Source organism: Malania oleifera, chromosome 2 (assembly GCF_029873635.1).
Source record: "Malania oleifera isolate guangnan ecotype guangnan chromosome 2, ASM2987363v1, whole genome shotgun sequence".
Classification (NCBI taxonomy): Eukaryota; Viridiplantae; Streptophyta; class Magnoliopsida; order Santalales; family Ximeniaceae; genus Malania; species Malania oleifera.
The window spans coordinates 134,438,909-134,460,469 of NC_080418.1; the positions used below are offsets into that span (position 1 = coordinate 134,438,909).

Genomic DNA, 21,561 nt, shown 5'->3' on the forward strand with positions numbered 1-21,561 from the left:
AATTTCAATTTTAAATATTTAAAATATTAACCCATATGCGAGCAAACATATTAATATTTGGACTCACATTATTTGCATGTTTGGTGTATAGGGGGGAAACTAAATCATACATATCACTTACTATCTTTGTAATTTTAATTAAAACTTCATTCCATTTTATTGTTACCCCATTTTATTTTGCAAACAAAATGCACATGTTGAACTAATATCTCTGCAACAAATTACAACCTATGCTGAAAGTTTACAAATTAAAGCTTCTGGTTGATGGAGAAAGGCCTTCGATTTTTCTGGTGGTAAGAATTGCTTCCAATCCTGATGAAGGTTGAACAATCTCTGCATGCCTCCACTCACTCCTGGGGATTTTGATTTTTGTTTTTTTGGCTTAGTCAAGCAGGGGAAGTTAAAAACTCACACATACTGCACATTGGTAAGCAGCAAGCACATCACATTCCAAAACTGAATTTCCTTGATTACAACTACAAGAGTGCAATGGTCATCTTAACATTCAGCAGCAAGGACCAGCTTTAAATTAAGACTTTAATTCAAATGTCCTGAGTTTGATATCTCCTATGGTAATGTTTGAAAACATAGAAATATTTTGTCCAACATCTCAGGAAATTTCTGGCGCAAGCATTCAATTTGTTCAGACATGTTTAGTATTAAATTGGGACTAAGACAAAAAAGGCTCAGCTCTAGTACAAATTAGATCCGAAATCTATGCTGCCAAATAAGATCAAGCTTGTAATTAACATGAGGTTGCTGCACTAAATGTCCCACATGTAACTGATCCATTTACGAGTAACCCACCACCACTTAGAAAAAGAATGAATGCAATGGCCTTAACATATAAAACAGGGCAGATGTCAATGGCAGGCATATAATTCCCCAGCAGGGGCTGGGGAAAGCGACTTGTTCCACCACCCCCCCCCCCCCTTCCCCTTTTTTTTTCTTCTCTTTCTTTTCTATTTACGCCTTTCTTTTCTTTTTATTTTTTTGATCCCTCAATTGCAGGAGGGGGGGGAATCTACTGTATTCACAGAATAAGGGCAATTGATCTAAATTCAAATACTCTGACCACGCAACCGTTTCAACAACCAGAGTTTTCTCAATCTCTCATCTAATTTCATAAACATCTTCGCCCTCTTCTCATCAAAAGAAAGAAACTCACATGCCTCGATGATGAGATCGTCATCAAAGCCGGGAATATTCTGAACCATCTCAAACAGTTCATCCAAGCAAACTGCCTTGCTATTTTCTGTTAAAACATCAGCAATCCTACCAATATTTGCAGCCATGGCGCTCATCATCTCGATCATAACATCACCAGTACGTCTCTTCTTCGAGGGCTGTTCTGAATGTGACGATGAAGAGGGCCTAGCCCCTGTCTGCTGAGATGACCCTTGTGTGCCATCACCAGTATCATCATGGCTTATTTCATCTACCATAACCTGTAATGGAGTCACTGCATGCTCTTCATTATTTGAAGTATGATTTGCATCATAATCTGCACCAGTTCTAGACCAGTATCCAGCCGCCTGCTCATTGCCAATGATAATACGCAACTCATTGTAATTCTCAATAGACTTAGATCGTAAAGGCCTTGCATCAGGATGCTTCTGCAGGGGGGGAAAAAGGATAAATAATTAAGCAGCATGTGATGGAATATAAAATACTAAGGATACTTATGGAAGCAACTCTCCACCCCCAAATTCACAGCCTCTAAAGTGATATCAAGGGCAAAAACCATCCTTAATGGATTCCTTTTAGTGCGTCCATTCTATAAATATTTAAAAAGGCAAAAACCATCTGCTCAGTTTGACAAAAAAGATGCGAACTTCTCCTAGCTTTCAAAGATCTCAAGGGACCTTCTGCTTAGAAAAAAGACGCAGACCTCTCCTAAAGGTTTAAAAAATCTCATGGACCTTCCTGAACATTTAATTTCTGGGACACTTACATGGACTTGATAGTAGATTAACGAAGGTGGGTAAGTGTCCCAGAAATCAAACGTTCAGGAAGATCTAAGGGTTTTTTGAAATCTTAAGGGATGTTCGAGGGATTTTAGAACCTCTAGTCTCTATCTTTTTAGGCAGTGCCTTTCGCCTTATTTGTTTGATACACAAGAATGGAATGGAATGGAATGCAATTAAGTCTTTGTAATTTTATATATTTGCATTCCAATTATATTCTAGCATATCATTGGGTTAGTTTCTTTTCTAAGCCATCACTATAAAATTGGTGATTGTACACTCCTGTCATTTTCTCTAAGCAAAAATCTCCCACCAAATGTCCCATCATTGCTAGCAATTGCACAAGCACTGCCCACCACCACCCCTTGTACCAGGTGGTGCTACTACTTATTATACCATTCACTTGCTTGCTAGCAGTTGCAGAACTTGCAGTTGCGCCCTGCTCTACAAGCACTTGCCTTGGGAGTGTAGCAGTTGCACCTAGCACTACTTGAAGGGATGCTTGGTGAAGATCAAGTGGACAATTAAAATTATTGGTTCCTTAATTTTTTTCCAAACACTTTAAAATCAATTCAACAAGAATGTGTTAATGTACTTATGTACCTTAATGTATTCTTTCCATACAGAGCCACTGGCAACAACCATCTTTCTTTGCTCATCCCATGCAAATCCACCATAAGAGAGTAGCTCTTTCACAAGTCCATACTGCTTTTTCCATGTTTTCAACCTGCTCCTAATGTTTTCTTTTGTTAATTCGAGTGCAAACTTCTCATTTAAAGTTGTAAGAACAGCTGTATAAGCGCTGGGCTTAAAATTTTTCTCGAGCTTGTTTCCCAACCTCACTTGCTCCATGAGCTTCTCTGTCAGACAACGATCCATATCATCTGTCCATAGCATGTATTTCCCTTTCTCTTTTCCACTGTCGCTCCGATTATTAAATGCATCCTCATTGTCCATTCCTTCAGTGTCAGCAGTCAAATCAAAATCAATTTCAGCACCATCCAAAGAATAACTTTCACTTGGCTCGTCACTGCCAAAGATTACACACAAATCACCATAATTTTCAATGACTCGTCCTTGAATAAGCCTTGCATCAGGGTTTATCTGTTCAGAGGGGGAAGAAATGCTTAGCAAAATTAAGAAGATTATAAAGAGCTACCAAAAATTTCTTCTAAATGAGATATACCTTGATATAGTCATACCATACAGAGTCAGTTGCAAGGACCATCCTTCGTCCTGCATCCCATTCAAATTGACCATGATCGAGGAGTTCCACCACAAGTCCATGCATTTTCTTCCACGTCTTGAGCCGGTTCTTAACATGGTCTTTTGTTAAGTCAAGCTGAAACCTTTCATTTAAAGATGAAACGGCTGCCACATAAGCTGCAGTCTTTAATTTGCTATCAAATTTACTTTTATTGCCGAGTTTCACTTGCTGTACAAGTATCTTGCTGAGGTGATGATCCATTTCACTTGTCCACCTCAAGTGTTTCACATGATCTTTGACATTGCCACCACACTGTTTAGGAGAGTTATTAAGAGCCACTGAGCCTCGAATATCAGCTGCTAAACACAACACTAATTCATCACCAGTTCTTGAATAGCCTTCAACTGCACTATTATTTCCAAAAATAATGCACCATGGATTGTAGTTCTCAACAACCCTTCCCCGGAAGGCCCTGGCATCAGGGTGAGTCTGTGTAGGGGACAGAAGTTAGCAAGATGTTATGGTCACAATATGGATTAACCATGAAGATCAGATTTACAACAAGTACTGGTATTTTCGGCTCAGTCTGAAGAAATCTATATGATATAAACCTATTCAGATCCTTATCTTGTCCAGTATAGACACCCACTTGGCATGATTGGGATTTAAATTCGAACTTGGCTTCAAATAATTCAAATACCATGTTTGAAACTAAAGAAGATTTCGTATAAAATGTTATATATGGACTTTCTATACGATGACAATGGCTTTTCCTTTTTAACAAGAAGACAAATGTAAAATTACTTGAGATTCTTGCAACATGCTCAGTCTCAGTACAGTTTCATATACTAATCTGCCTTGGAAATAAAATAACCACTCAGGTCAATAATTCTCATAGTTTTTTCCTTACATCTGCATCAGATCATCTAAAATAAAAAAGTTTTAAGGAGTACTAGAGGAAGCAGTGCATTTATTCACTGCATTTCACATACTACATGCAAACGCAAAAATTATCGCTTTCATACTTTATTGATTAGGCCCTGTGAACACCTTAAATATCTGAGAAAGAACATTTTTTATGACCAGGCTAAAAAATCATGCTATAAAATTTTAAATTTCATTTCTTATTCATGATTCTATTCAATCTAAATCTATTCCCATTCTATGGCATAATTTTATAACATTAGAACTTTAAACGGTTCTACCAAATATAGTCCATGATACAAGCATACCATGAGGTAGACACACTACGTTGAATCATCTGCAATAATCATCTCCTTCCCTCATCCCACTGAAACCCATTTAGCTCAAGGAGTTCTTTCAGTACCCCACAGTCAATTCCTGACATGATCTTTCAAGTTGAAATCTTTTGTTTAAAGCTGTAATAGAAGGTGTACATGTTCTGGACTTTAAAAATATCTACTCTACTATCCTCTTTCATTTGCGGTACAAGAATGTCCCAAGGCAACCATACATTTCTTTTGTCCATATCATGTATGCTGCCATTTTGAATCTGACAAGTATCAGAAGCTTCTACAACCTCTGTCAGAGTCAAGCTAATTATTGTACCATTTATGGAACTTCCCAATGCATAATAGCCACAAAAATGATCTGAAACTGATCATAATTTCTATAACCCCGCCTTGGAATATCACGGCGTCAGGATGTGTCTATTGGAAGTGAAATCCCTTCTTATTTCACAGTATTTAAATGAGTTCCTGAGAGATCATTTACAGTAAGCACACCAACATAAAGTTTGCTCTCCAGGCATTATATGATCACGCCTCTAACATTTAGCAGCGTAGCGGAAAGTTGGAAACTTATCTTTCTGTATGTTAAGATCATTGTTTAAGGCTTTGATGTTCTAGTCTAAGTTATCAAAACTCAAAATTCAATATGGTGCATTCAATATGATACATCTTATAAATATCCATATTGCTAATATGAACAACATCTTAAGTATCTTATGATGCAATTTTCAAGTTTTTTTTTTAGAAAAAATAAATTTATTAAGAGTGGTGAACATACAAGGGGTCAAATTTATTAAAATACGAACTTGCACATGATATTGTCTTGATCAATGAAACTAGAAGTAGAGTAGTATTAAAATTAGAATTATGGAAAGAAGCTTTACAATCAAGAGGTTAATATCTTGGGTTGAAGCTTTAGAAGGGAGGGGGTTTTAAGACTAAATATATGAAATATAATTTAAGTCATGTTAGGAGAAATATTGAAGAAAAAATTAAACTTGATGGTCAAGAAATTAATAGCACTAGTTATGCAAGCTGAAGGAGAAATTAATGAAAATGTGATACAGAATTCATACAGGATGCTTAAAAAGGAGGCATGCTTCAAGTGTGTTTTGTGATGTAGTTGGGCAACTAAGAAATAAGATATCTAAGAAGTAAAAGTTTTTGAAATGAGAATGCTAAGGTGGACGAGTGGTACTCTAAAAGATGAATTAAGCAATGAACAAATTCGTTGTAAGTTAGGCATATCAAATGTAGAAGACAAGATAAGGGAGGGGCAAATAAGATGATTTAGGCACTTGCAGTGTAGCCAAATAATGCACTAGCGAGCAGCAGTGAGCTGGTTAATGTTAGTGGTAGGGGGGCTAGAAATGGACTGAATAAGGATTTAATAATCCTCCACTTGTCTGATGTTTCTTTCTTTTCATTGTTTTTAATTTTTTTCCTGGTTTGCCCCAAATTATTGTGGGTAAATATCTTATTCTCCCTCCTTGTAAATTATTTCCCTATCAATGAATTTTCTTTTGTAATAAATAACAATCCTCCACATTTCAGAGGAAATTGCCCAAGATTGTGCAAATTGGCACAAAAAAGGACTCATGTAGCTGACCCACCAAGTGGGACTTAAAACTTGCTTCTTGTTGAAAGTAGGAGAAATACGAAGAGGATAAGATATCCTCCTAGAAGGTCAAAACAAATAAAAATAAGAGAAACAAAAAGAAAGAAAGAAAAACAAAAGATTTCAAGCCAAAAGTCAGCACCAATCCTCCTAAAAGTCTGAAAGACACATTGCTTTGAAGCAACCAAAAGAATAAGCCCATAAAAATGCAAGAACCAATTCCTTCCTAAAGCAGCTAGAAAGTCAAAGAATGGTCAATAAAAATATGTGCATTCCTCACCAAATACCCTAAAGCACTGTGAAGAATGCACATAGTCTACTAGCAAGCTTACCCATTCCAAAACCTCTAACAGTAAGCAAGAAAAGCCTCTAAGAAGCCCGAACACACAAGATTTTCCAAAATAATCAAAACAACTTGCTCCATAAAATCCAAACCACCAAAAAAAAAAAAAAAGACTGACATATCACTGTCAAATCACATCACACAAATATCATGAGAGAAAGCCTTGTGAAGTCTTCTCATTTGCAACATATTTCTGGTGTTAACTTTATCAGGATTATTAACCAAATAAAAATAAGAGGATTCAAAGAATGTGTGTCAAATGATAACAACAGCAACAACAAGCCTTAAGTCCCACTAGGTGGGGTCAACTACAATCCTTTTCTACCAATTCATTTGATCAAGAACATTTTCCTCCTCTAGCTTAAGAGCTATTAAATCTTTTCTCACTATCTCATTCCAAGTTATTTTAGGTCTCCCCTTACCCCTTTTAATACTAGAAACAATAACTAACTCCTCCTCAGAGTTGCACTGCTAGGCCTAAGTTTCAAATGCCCAAACCATCTATGCCGTCCCTCCCTTATCCTGTCTTCAACCGTGTATGCCTAGTTTATTGCATATACATGTTGGTTCCTCAATTTATCTTTTAATTATACCACTCATCCACCTTAACATTTGCATTTCAGAAATTTTCACTTTTCGTACATATCGTTTCTAAGTTATCTAACATTCCGATCCATAAAAGCATGGCTGGCCTTAGAGCGATCTTATAAAACTTTCCTTTAAGGGTATTCTACGATCACACAACACACCTGACACACTCCTCCATTTTATCCAACTTACTTTAACTCTATGTATTACATCCTCTTCAGTTTCCCCTTTCACTTGCATAATAGATCCAAGATAAAAAAATCTACTAAAGCTATTAATTTCTTGGTTATATCAAGTTTAATCTTCTCTCCAATGCTCCCCCATACATTACCGAAATTACATTTCATATATTCTATCTTATTCCTACTTATCCTAAAAACTTTAGACTCTAAAACAGTTCGCCAAAGTTTTGACTGAGATTCCACACCACTCATACTTTCTTCAATCAAGACAATATCATCTGCAAATAACATATACCAGTGGATCTTGTTTTGGATATTCCTAATGAGTTCATCAATCACTAAAGCAAAAAGATAAGGACTTAAAGTAGGACCTTGATGTACACCTGTTGTGATTGGAAATTCTCTAGATTTCCTTCCTACAATCCTAACGCTAGTCCTTACTCTATCATGCATATCCTTAATGACCTCAGTATATCTAATACACACTCTCTTCTTTTCTAAAACCTACCAAAGAACTTCCCTAAATACTCTATCATAGGATTTCTCGAGGTCAATAAAAATCACATACAAGCCCCTCTTATTTTCCCTTAACTTTTCCATTAATCTTCCTAAAAGATAAAGATTCTATTGTCAATCTCTTAGATATAAAACTAAATTGATATCTTAAGCTCCCATTTCTAGTCTTATTCTTTGTTCAATTACTCTTTTCCATAGTTTCATTATATGATTCATGATCTTAATTTCACAATAGTTATTACAATTTTGAATATTGCCTTTGTTTTTGTATAAAGGTATTAATGTGCTTTTCCTCCATTCTTCTGACATTTTCATGGTTTTTATAATAGTGATGAATATAGTAATTAACCATATACTTCATTTATTCCCTAAACATTTCCAAACTTCAATTGGTATGTTATTTGGTCCTATAGATTTCCCACTTATCATATTTTTTAAAGCCATCTTAATTTCAAGGATTCTAATTTTGTGAATAAATCTCATATTTTTAGTCTTTTTCTCATTTGTCACTTCCAACGTCAAGCTTTCAGTTTGATTTACATTAGACAACTTATTAAAGCATCTCCATCACCTCTCTTTTATGTCTTCTTCTTTGATTAGGACTTTATTGTTCTCGTCCTTTATACATTTTATATTACCTAAATCTTTTACATTGTCTTTCTCTAGCTCTAGCAAGTTTATAAATGTCTCTTTTCCTTCTTTTGTGTTTATTCTAGTATATAAAGTATCATAAGCCATATATTTAGCTTCACTAATAGCCTTTTTTTGCATTTTTTCTTGCCTCCTTAGACTTTTCAAGAGTTTCTACATTTCTACAACTTTGCCATGTTTTAGACCAGTTTTGTTTTGTATTTATGACTTTTTGGACATCTTGATCCCACAGTATTCACACCACCAACCTTCTTACCCGAGTATCTTACTCTAGATTCACCTAAAACCTTTTGTTTTTTTGCTATCTTTATGATAGAATTAACCATTTTATTCCACAGTGTTTGCATTGAACTTATCCCCCTATTGTACAATCAGTCTTTTGGATCATTTTATCTTTAAATTTTAATATATTTTCTCCCTTAAAGCTCCACCACCTAGTCCTCTTGCATTGATTTATGTTGCTCTTTCCCTTCCATTTTTTTTTAGTTATATATGTCTAATACTAGGAAATGGGTGCATCATGTAACCCAAGATTTACAGGTCAATTTATTCTTCATAAAAGATAAAAACAAAGAAATTTGCAATATGAATTTCTAATTATTCTGATGGTAGAGCCAATGTTACAATCCAACCCATTCTCCAACAAACCAAATTTGCTTTTAATGACATTATGCAGAAAAAAAAAAATCAATTTCCAAGTAGAACCACAACCACTTCCCTACAAAAGCAATGTTCTTATTGCCACGACTGAATCCCAACGGTCTTAGCCCTACAAACAAACCTTCCACCTTGCTAAGTGACCCCACCCCTCAACCTCTCCATCCCAAAAGAAGTCCACCATCACTCTAACTAACTTAGTTGCCACTCCAATTCAAATCTTAAATGACGACAAAAAATGGGAGATAAAGGAAAGAATGTCTGAATCAAAGTGATGTGGCCACCGAAGTAAAAAAAGTGTCCTTCCAATCACCAAAGCCCTTAAAGACCCTTAATGATTGCAGGATCCTAAAAAGCAACAGAATAAAGATTACTGCCCAAAAGAACTCCTAAATAAGTCAAAGATCAATACAAGATACCATAATCTCCAAAAGAAGTAAAACCTGAAATCACAACAGGGCTCAAACTAATGGCAGCCATTCCACCCTTATCTGCATCACTCTCAAACCTGAGCAACTCTTAAAATTCAGTAACCCTGTGTCTGGGAGAGGCTTTCAATTTGGATTTGTAAAAAACGCAATACCAAATTGTGAAATCCACACAAATCCAAATCCAAGGCTCGAAATCCATGCTCCCAAATGCGGCGTAAGAGTAAGAATATTAAGGAAGGGCACCCTGTCGCGAAATAGGATCATCAGAAAATTGCAAAGAGACAGAAGATAATCACAGCAAAACACAGCGAAAAACCTCAGTCAATGACCTTATCAACCACCCTACTCAAAAAAATCTGCCACGAGAATAAGTAGGGGGGCAGGGGAGAAGTTATAGCAACAATAAGTGACAGAATGTATTGCATCAACATGCCTCCAATGCATTCCTGGTGTCAGACACTTCATAGGCATATTGGGCTTATTTTTACTTCTGGACATGTTTCAGACGCGACAAATGACACTTATAAGACAAGACGAGTATTATTATAAGGAAAAGAAAAAATCTCAGGGGTCATGTCATAATATTATCAAAATTTGAGAGATCATATATATATATATAAAGATATATTATCTAAATTAAGTGAGCTTGGAACTTGCATCAATTGCATTACCAAAAAAAATTGCATCAATCAATGAATAGTTTGAAAATCAGTTGGACAATATTTAGCAACATCTTTTTAAAGGAATATATTTGCATTTAAAAAATGTGCTATTAGCATAATCATAAATTAAAAAAATATAAGTTTCTTTTTTTCTTCTTTAAGCATCTGTGTCATTGCCTTGTCGTGTCTTGAATTTTTAGGATTTGGCATATAAATGTGTCAAGACATGTACTGTGTCTGATAACAATCCATGTGTGCTTCATAAAATGAAATATTAGTGGTCGACAAATGATTCCTAATTCAACTCCATCTAGAACCAAAACCTTTCACAATTTCAACCTCCAGTGCCACCCTACACCCTGAAAAAAATCCATTTAAAACCATCTGAATGACCCTCATCTCTATCCATGCAAAAAAGACATGTATGATACTGTGAGCAAGATATGATACAAGTCATTCTTTCAAATATGTAAGACATGTAAAATACAATTTATAAATTATGGTAGTTCATTTTAATAAATTATAAGCATTTTCAATTAAAAAACCTGAGTCATTGTCTAAACGATTGATGCCAGAACTCTTGATTGAGTAGGAAATATGTACCCACTTTGGAAACGTAAACTTTGAGTTTTATAGGCTTGAAAATGAAACCTTTTTGTTTTGGACAAAAAAGTCTCCAGGGTAACTATTTAGGTTCATCAAGTAATTTGACCTCAGGTTCATCATGTAATTTGGACAAAGATTCAGTTATTTGGACCTCTGGAGTTCATTGTCTAAACTATTCAAATCATCAAGCTATTATAACATTGCCACAGCAAGCATTTTCACAATGCAAATTATAACTTACAACAATAAAATTTAACATGTATTCTTCATGCCACTATAGCAATGCACAAATATGGTTTTTCCTCCTGTCCTTGGCTGGGATTTTAATTATTTTATTGGAATAAAAAATTTTATTAAGAAAATAAGGAAACAAATACTATCTAAAGGCGCTCAAGAAGTCCCCCCCCCCCAAAAAAAAAGAGACTGAGAGAGAGAGAATGGAATGAAAAAGGCTAGCCCTTCCCTTCCTAGTTAATTGAACATTTAACTTGTCTAACTCTGATTGAATGGTGTCTTCTTACTTATCACAATCCTACCTGACTTCTTGCCCTCCGGGAGTAGACAACCTTAGGATTACTTTATCCAAGAGATCTTAAGCTTCAATGTACATGTCCTTTTCACAAATCTCCTTCTAAGGAAAGTCTAAAGCGGGCAAAATACCATTTTCTTTTACCATCCTCCTTGACCTTACTTTGTCCATTATCTGCATCTCTATTATCTCCCTTATCCTTAAAGATAGGAAGTCCTTTTAAATCAATCATAGGAGTCTTTGAAACATGGAAGACATCATCCATAGAGTCTGAGGAGTATATTTTTTTTTTAGACAACAGAAAATTTTTATCAAGAACGAAAACAATGTGCAATAGAATGAGGAGAAGGTGTCCTAAAAGAACAATGGTCAACAACCAGTACGATTAAAATAGAGCTGCCTGTCAATCCCTTTGAAGGTCGGACAACGATAATCACCCCACACCCCCTCCATCTCCCCGAAAAAGGAAAAAAAAACAATAAAAAAAAATGGGCCGGAAAAGAGGCAAAGACCACCACTCTATCCCATAATAAACAAGGACAAGTTGTGCTCCCCTTAAAAGTTCCCGAATTCCTCTCAAACCATAAAGTCAATAAGATGGTTAAAACTGCAATGTTTTATAAAATACAGCTCTTTGTGCTTGAGCCAAAACCCCAATAACTCACGTGCAAGAGATCTTTCACATTCTGAGGTGCCACCCAAGCTTCTCCGAGGTAAGAGAGGAGAGCATTGCAAAGATAAGATACCACCTTACATGTAGAGCTCCTTATTTGTAGCATAGCATGCATATTAATCTTACTTAGAGTCAAAGTCAAAGGTCCAAATCTTTGAACCTAAGCCTTCCAAATTATGTTGCTCCAAGGAGAAAAGTCAGGGGAAGGGGTTTTTAAGAGAAGTGCAAAAAAACATTTCGAAGAGAACCACCAAAAACTGTTTCAAACTCTCTCATCCTTCCTATTGGAATTTGGAAGGAACAAAGCAATCCAACAAAGAAAGCAACACGGTAAGCTTGTCAACCTCTCTTTCATTGAGATTCCTGAAAAAATGAAAAATTCCACTGAGAGAAATGTAAGACCTTATCTGTAGCATATCATGCATATTAATCATATACAGAGTCAAAGTCAAAAGGTTAAAATCTTTGAAGGAGCCTTAGAATTCCCTGATGTGGCTCCAGGGGAAAAAGTTGCAGGAAGGGGGTTTTTAAGTGATGTGAGAAAAAAGATTTTGAAGAGAACAACGTCGAAGAATCACCCTCTCAAACTCTTTCATCCTCCTTATTGGAACGAACAAAGTGGTCCAACATGAAAAGAAAAATGGTAAGCTCGTTAACCTCTCTTTCATTGAAATACTAGATGAAATAGAAATTCCACAAGAACAAGGCCCTCTCAAAAGAAAACAATGAGTTGATAGGTGCATTGTGGAGAGAAGAAAGCTTAAGCAACCAAGGTGCTTTCAACTCCAAAGAATCTCGCTCACCAAAACACCCTCCCAAAGATAGACTCTATTCCCATTACCCACTTTGAAATGGGTGAGAGGAAAGAACTGTCACACTGTCTAGGACACGAACTTCCAAGGGCATACATGAGAAGTAATACTACTTCCTCTAGTTCCCTACCCACTTCAATGGAACCCATATTTACTTTTAATCACCTTGTGCCATAGAGAGTTCATTCCAAAGGAAACATTCACAACCATTTACCAATTAGGGAGATGTTTTTGGATACCACGTTACCAAGCCCTATGATCCTTCAGGTTTGGGTTCCCTAACAACCTCCAACTAACCAAATGATCTCTCTTACTCACCTCGAAACCCAACAAGGGGAAATCATGGATCAACTTCTATAGAGTCCTAGCAACATTTAAAGGCAGTCTAGAAAGAGAAAGGAACTATACAGGGACATTGGAAAGCAAAGCACTACTGAGTGGGACACAACCCACAAAGAAAATATGCCCTCTTCAACCCTTTACTCTCCTACTCACCCTCTTAATCACAAGGTCCTAGAAGGACAATAATTTGGATTGCCCCCAAGAAGGTTACTAACCACTCAAGGGTAACACAACTAGCCAATATCTAAAGCCTTCTAAAACCCTAATGCCCAAATTGATAACAACCATCCCATTCATAGACAAGTTGAATTTAAACCCAAGATCTTCTCAAAGATTTTAGCAAGGCAATGACTTTACAAAATTTAGCAACACTGTCCTCAAGAAACAACATGGTATCAATAGCAAACTTTGAGATGAGGCACCTCCACTTCCTCCCTCTCCATGCAAAGGCCTCTAATCACCTCAAACTCTAAGCACACATAAGCATCCTACTCAAGGTGTGAAAATGAGACAATAGGCCCCCTTGCCTAAGCCCCCATTTGGGAGCACTTAAAAAAAAAAAGTGCTTATAGCACTAATCACTTAAAATGAGCACTTTTACCAAAAAAAAAAAAAAAAAGAGTGCCATTTGGTTATACTATTTTATAATTTAAAAAATAATCATATATTATTTTATTATATATTATAGTATATTAATTATTAATGAAAGATAATTCAATTTTAAAATAAAGAAGAGCCATCTATTAATTGAAATTAATATTTAAAATTAAAAATACTAATTTAATTAATAATATTATTTTAACATAAATTAATATGATAATCATATGTTATAAATATAAATTAAAAACAAGATTATTGTTAATCAAAAAATAATATTATATTATTTTTACTTAATAAAAATATTTAAATGTTAATAAAAAAAGAGTTAACATAGTTATTAATTAAATCGTTATTAAAAATTAATCATATATTACTTTATTATGCATTATAAATTATTAATTATTAATAATATACAATTAAATTTTGGAAAGAATAAAACTAATCACCTATAAATTTTAATTTACATTAAATAAACTATAAATTTAAATTTATTTATTAATAACATTTTAAACATAAATCAATGTCATAATCATATATTATAAATATAAATTAATAAAATATTATTGTTAATTAATAAATAATATTATATTATTTTAGTTCATAGAAAATATTTACATTTTAATTAGAAAATTAATATAATTATCATTTAAAATTTTAATTATAAAAATAAATATATTTAAAAATACATATTAGTTATTATAATTCAATTCTGGATTGAACAAGAACTATTAGTCAAAATTAATATTAAAAAATTAAAATTTTAAATTTAATAAATAATATTATTTTTTATCATAATTTAATATGATAGTAATATGCTATAAATATACATTAAAAACAAGATTATTATTAATTAAAAAAATAATATTATTTTATTTTTTAATAGAAAATATTTAAATTTAATTTTAAGTAATTAAAATAATTATTAATGAAATTGTTAATTAAAAAATAATAGTATTTTAAATTTAAAATATGTTTAAAAATAATCATATGGTACTCTATAATAAAAATAAGGATCTAAATACTATTTATTTTAAATACAACCAAACATCACTTATAACTTTGAACACTTTTCCAATTCAGCACTTATTGAAATTCAGCACTTTTTCTGAAAAACACTTTTGCATAAGTGGTTCCAAACGATCCCTAAGCCCCCGAGTAGCTTTAAATCAGTCTTTAGGTTGACCATTGACATAACTGACAAAATAGTTGAGCCCAAGATCCTTTGATCCACTTTCTCCACACCTCCCCAAAACCTTTTTTGCACATCACCCTATCCAAGAAGCTCCAATTTACTATATCATAGGCTTACTTGAAATCCATCCCCTTCCCCTCCTCACATCCTCAATCACACCTCATTAGCAACAAGCATGGATTCTAAAATTTGTCTATCTCGAATAAACATAAATTGCACTATGGTCACTATATCCCCTTAAGACCTCTTGAAGTCTCTTAGCTAAGACCTTGGAGAGAATCTCATAGAGACTAGTGACAAGACTAATAGATTTGAAGTCCCTTACTCTCAAATATCTCTCCTTCTTGGGTATCAGGTCTAAAAAGGTAGAATTCACACTCTTACCCACCACCCATTTCGATGAAACTTCTAAAAATACCTCAAGATGCCATCGTGCAAAACTTCCCAATTCTCCTCAAAGATGGCTACTGTGAACCCATCCAAACTGTTCTTTTAATTTCTTTGACCTCAAAAGGTCTCTCAAGCCACTTAATAGGCCTCAATGGGGCTCCAATTGAGACCCTCCATCAAAATTGTTTGGAAGCTCCTTAGAAAACAATTATTTATAGAAGTTGGTAATCTCATCCCCAAACTGGAAGTGCCCCCTCATCAAAGTCCCTGGACTTGGCTCCAATTCCTTGATAAGACCTTTCTTCCTTCTCTCGCATGCCATTCTAATGAAAAAAAAATTGGAATTGAAAACCCCCTCCTTGACCCACTTCTCTTTGTTTTCTGATGCCAATTCATGTCCCAACCCAAAATGAGGACCTCCAACCCTAAATCATAATTTTTTTTAACAAGATCACAAACACAGGACTTCCATCTAAGTTGCTTTGACTCGAGGCTGACGAAACCAAAAAGAATTTTAACACACAGGTGAATCCAATTGAAGCTTTTATAGCCTCACTAAAAGCCATTTTAGAAAAGACTGAAGTCATAAATTTCTAGTTCTGTACTTTATGGGAGTCTTAACCATGGGCCAGAGAATTTGTTTGCTCAGATTTTGTAGATAGACTGAACATTTGCAGGAAGTTCCCGCTTTTTTATTAACCTAGATTCTGGTACGAGGTGACTACCTCTTTTGTTTTCTTTTTTCCCCCATTTAATTCTACTTAGTTTTCCAAAAAAAAAGAGTTGCAAGTTGCAAAATTCAGGTTTAGGCTGTTTTGTTCCTTTAACTTCTATACCCAACAATTATTACAAAAATATAAGGCTATTTTTAAAGAAGGGGAATGTTTGAGCTAGAAAAGGCCATCTTTATTGCATTGTGAAATTATGGAATTATGTTCATATATGAAAGAATTTCAAATACAGTTTTAAAGGCATACAAACATTATTCAAGTATAATTTAGTAACAACTGTTTGAGGCCAAAATTTTTAATATAAGTTAGAAATCATGTTTCATAAAATATCAATAATATGGGAACTCAGGACTGGAAAACTTATGGGCTCAATTACTAAAACCACCACATTCGACAATACATTTTATTTGGTGTCCCAACATCCCATAAATCATACATGAAAAATATTTCTTGTCATACCTTGGTATAATCATTCCATGCTGAATCATTTGCAACAACCATCTTCTGTGCTCCATCCCATTCAAATCCAGTTTGAGAAATAAGTTCCTTCAAAACTCCATACTGTTTCTTCCACGTTTTAAGGCGATTCCGAATGTGGTCTTTCGTCAATTCAGGACCAAACTTTTCATTTAAAGCAATAACAGCTGTGTCATAAGCTTCGCGCTGTAAAATATTATCTATTTTAGAACCCCTTTTCACTTGTTCTACAAGAATCTTGCTGAGGCAACTGTCCATTTCATCTGACCATCTCAACTTTTTTGTCTGCTTGTCATCAGTTTGGTTTTCAGACATAATGGCAGGCTTCACACCCTCCTTTTCAATTGTCAAGTCAACATCAGCTTCAGCAACATTGTCAGAATAGCTTGCTGTTGCTTCATCATTGCCAATGATAATGCACAACTCATCATAATTTTCAATGAGCTTTGCTCGGAATGCCCTTGCATCTGGATGTGCCTGCAGATAATTTAGGTTCTACAGTAGTCAAGAACACAAGAACATATCTGAATGTAATTAGAAAAGGCTGATAGATCAACTGCATACTCACATAACAAAGTGGAGAATATGAATTATTTTGCAAAAGGAAAATTTGATTTTGAATTCTTTAGAATATAACATAAAAAAGGTGAGACATCAATAACAAGCTTGAAAGAATATTGGAAGAATGTTTTTTAACAGTAAAAAAAACTTAGAATAAATTTAAGAAGGAAATTAGCCAAAAGGATGCATGAGTTGATCCCAGGAATTGCTGAATATATAAATGTACCTTGATGTAAGCACTCCATACTGAGTCATCTGCAACCACCATTTTATGCACCTCATCCCACTCAAATCCTTTTTGGGCAAGAAGTTCCTTCAAAATTCGAAACTGCTTTTTCCATGTTTTCAGCCGATTCTTAATGTGTTCTTTTGTCAAATCAAGCCCAAACTTTTCATTTAAGGCTGCAAGAGCAGCCGTAAATGCAGCAGGTTTCAAAGTGTTATCTAATTTATTTCCCTTCCTTGCTCGCTCTATAAGTATCTTGGAAAGGCAATTGTCCATTTCACTTGTCCACATCACGTAATTTATCCTGTCCCTAGCATTGAAACTTCGGGTCTCATACACCTTTCGATGCATTCCTGACAATATGGGGGCAGCAACATCATGCTCTGTTAATTCCATAATAAACTACAGATAATGAACAAGGTGAATAAAATCTAGGAGGATTATGGAACATTTTTAATACTTCAAGGCAGCTTAAATATGTCAACTGGAGGTCCACCAGACCTTGGCTACACATCAGTGGGTAGCCTATCTCCCAGTTTCCCTTCCCACCCCTTCAGGAATTGAACTTGAAACCTCCAACGTGGAAGTCCCAAGCTTTAACCACTGGGATGTGTCATAGGAGACTGGCAGCTTCTAGACGTAAAGGCACCATTCAGTGATATCAGCCATGCACTAGAGGGAAACTAAGAAAAGGGAAATTGCATGCAGTTTGTCAAATTTCATTCTTCTTTTTCAGCCTGTGGTTGGAAGGTGGAGTCCTCCTTTCTAGCTTACCTGGGGTTTTCAAAATAAACCATAATCTTTGCTCTTCTCAACAGAAGGTAATGCTTGCCAGCCAAACAGACTTCAAGGAAAATCATAAACTAATATGATTACCAAAGCACTATTATTATTATTATTATTTCATTCTTAGCAGGAAATGATTTAAAAGTTGATCATTACAATCTTAACTTAAAAGCATGCAGTTAAAAACAGTTATAAAAGGACAGTGAGGAAGTGGGAGCAGAAACATATGCAAGTGCAGGAATTAAAACTGCCTGGGAAGCAGGAAGCATCTGAGTAACGCCATACGTAATGTTGTCAAATATATGTATAAAACTCATAAAAATGTGTCTCCAAATTTAACACATGAACTAACACAATTACATAAAATGGTACCTTCATATAACAACATCTAAAAAAGTTGCGAAAGTTACATATTAATACCATCTTTATCGATCCAAAATAGTGAACTTTTTACCCCAAACAAAAATATTTTAGCTATGATGGGACTAAGGGAGCGAAATTTTGTTATGATGGGATCAAAATAATCATAATTGGAGCCAGATTCTGTCATAGTTGGAGGAAAATTCCTGTCATGGTTGCACTGAGGTTTCTAAAGGTTTCGCGAGGAAGTGCTTACTGAACAAATTGTAGTACTTTAAAAAGTCATGAAGAATATGAGAGGAAAAATGAACAAACTCTTTGATGGATGGCTGGAAGTTATGTGAGATTGAGGAATACAACAATAGTGTAATGAACTAAATATAGGAAAAATAAAAAAGGACAAAGAGTAGCACCTAAAGAAAAAGGTAGGAGAAAAATAAAGAAAAAAAATAACATTAAAAACTTCCAGAGAGTACAAAGAAATTATTAAGGTGACAATTTAAAATAGGCTCTCCCGTTCCCAGAAATTACCCCTTCCCTCATAATCCAAAAAGGAAAAAGGTTTCCCAATCTCAAAATCAATTAGACATACACCCAACTCACCATATTTCAACAAACTCTAACTAGAGCATAATATCCTGAAAGCTCCTTCACACATGAAAACCCATTCGCAAATTGCTTCTAGTGTAGAGAGGTGAATCCCTTTTGGAGTCTCCTCAAATTTTAGTTCAAATCTTCTTAAAAAATATTTTAACTTTGTTGGTCTCACCAAACATCTAAAAAACGCATCATGATGCCACTGGCCACCTTTTTTCTGATGTAAATATCGAATCAAACTGAATTCCCCTCAAAAAGGCAACCTACTTTTGGTCCTAAAAGTTTTGTGGAAATTTCAATTTCATTTTTTTTTTAAATGAAAAAGAAGAAATATCATTAAAGAGGAAAGAATATCTAGACTATAATATATATATATATATATATAAATACAAATAGTGTAAATCATTTTATGGACAAAAATATCCTTATTTTTGAAAGTAAGACAAAAAATTACTAACAGAAGTCAATTTCTACACCATATATAGAAATATGAAATGTGTAAACCAATTTGTAGGCAAAAGTATCCTAATCTTTTAAAAGCAAGACTAAACATTCCTAAATAAAAAGATTTTCATACTATATATTGAAGTAGAAATTGTGTAAATCATTTTGTGCACAAAAAATATCCTCATGTTTTTCAGAGTACAACCAAAGATTTCTAAAATATACTTATTTTATATACCATAAAGTAATTCAACCAAAATTAGATAAAATTACATTTAGAATGTCTAGAAGTTATTTTTTAAACATAGACGAAAAAACTTTCATCTGGTTAAAAAATAAAACAAAATGACTAAATATATAAATATCTTATAGTTGTTAGAATTGTACGATTCTTATTGAGAAAGGCATAAATCGGTTCGAATTGCATGGGAGAATCACAGAATGCTGTGATTGAGGTGAATCGTACTATACACCTCATGAATCAGTGAACTGAATCGAATTGTAAGATTCTGATCCAACTCCTTCAAAATGCAACTTAAAGATTTTTAAACTTCTTTTTTTCTTTTTCTTTTTTTTCATTATGACCTTTTGCTATTTACATATGAGTTCTGTCTTCAGAGAGAAGAAAGCAATCTCATGGCCCTTTCATTCTGCACCTTTCTTTTCTGCCATTAGATAAAACTAGAAGGGAAAAAGAGTTGGTGAATGAAACTAGAAGATAACCAGAGTTGACAAAGTGGGTGAGCTTTTGGTTGGCACATTGCCCTCTCCATTCTGTAGTTTTAAAGATCTGACTTTTATTAGTTTTTATATTTAAACAGTTCTGTTTATGTTTTTTCACTTATTTTCTCTTGTTTGAGTTGCTAGAGCAAGCCCATCATTAAAAATGACTTTTTTTTTTTTTAAACACCATAAGTTCAAATTTGTATTGTTTTTTTACTGATTCATTCCTTTAAGACCATAAAATTCAATTTCTTCATCAAGTTTTTTCTTGATTCCTCTCAATTTTTTTTAAAGAAAGCATACACATGACTTTTTAATTGTTAAACATGTGTTTCACACCATAAACATAAATTTTAAATTTTTTTAAAAAAATTTGTGGGTCCTAATTTTAAATTTTTAGTGTATCTTGAACTTTTAGACTTAGTGCTTTAGTTTTGAGCCACATAACACGTGTTATAGTTTCACAAAAACTAACTGAACTTGATGCTTGATAGAGGTGGAATGGTTCAATCATGGTATTATCTTGTTTAGATGGCTAGTTTCCCTTTCGTATCAATATATGTATGGGTTCAATACATCATGGTAGGATTTAGAAGGCAGGTGCCATTCCAATTATCAACATTGTTGATCCATATTTGTTGAAATTTTAGTGTATTTTACTATTTTACTTGTACATATATGCAAGTCATTTGGAATCACTTTTCAAATTTTGTACCAAATCATACGATTCACTCAATATTCGATTCTAGATAAATGAAATTAGAATTTCAGTTCATGATTTGAAGCTGATCAGCAACATCCATGGTGCTATGCGACAGCTACATTGAATTTGCTACAGCACTAGCTTAACAGCGGATATGCGACAGTGGAATCTTGGTTTGACAACTACATATCCATATCAATACCATACATTGATAGAAGTACAAATGAAATAAACAATTTAATGAAAAAATATCCTTATATTTTAAAAGACAATACTTCTAAAACAAATTAAATTTAATCAAAATTAAATAAAATTATATTTATAAAATCTATTTTGGAGTTAAATGTTTAAACCTAAAAAAATAAACTTTATTTAGCTGAAAAACAAACTAGCAGCATATATTCATATCATATTATAAGCACCCATAGTGTAAATCATTTTGATGGCAAAAAATATTATTAAAAATATTTCTTAAAAATTAAATTCAAAAAAATAGATAAATTAACATTTAAAATTCTTATTTCAAACAGGTTAAGATTTAAACCTAAAAAATTCATTTAGTTAGAAAATAAAATAAATACAACAGTACTGCAAATACCAAATAAAGGGTATATTTCAAAATATTATAGGTTAATTCTCTTAACTTCTTCTAAAATTATTTTGGAAGTGTCTAACATCATTTCGATAAATAATAATATATTTGTGGACCTAGAAGTACGCCTAAATATAATTTTTTT

At 33.8% G+C, this 21,561-nt stretch overlaps 1 protein-coding gene across 1 annotated transcript in view; it reads right to left on the bottom strand.

Annotated features, from left to right (window-relative positions):
* Positions 1-448: 448 nt before the first annotated feature.
* LOC131149329 (uncharacterized) overlaps positions 449-21,561 on the bottom strand; it is a 28,346-nt gene continuing 7,233 nt past the window's right edge. The window contains exons 2-6 of the mRNA XM_058099695.1: positions 17,212-17,564; positions 16,407-16,901; positions 3,154-3,663; positions 2,571-3,071; positions 449-1,616 (exon numbers count right to left, since the gene is read on the bottom strand). Coding sequence (XP_057955678.1) covers positions 1,062-1,616; positions 2,571-3,071; positions 3,154-3,663; positions 16,407-16,901; positions 17,212-17,562 — 2,412 coding nt within the window. The 5' untranslated portion in view covers positions 17,563-17,564 and the 3' untranslated portion in view covers positions 449-1,061. The remainder of the gene's footprint in view (positions 1,617-2,570; positions 3,072-3,153; positions 3,664-16,406; positions 16,902-17,211; positions 17,565-21,561) is intronic.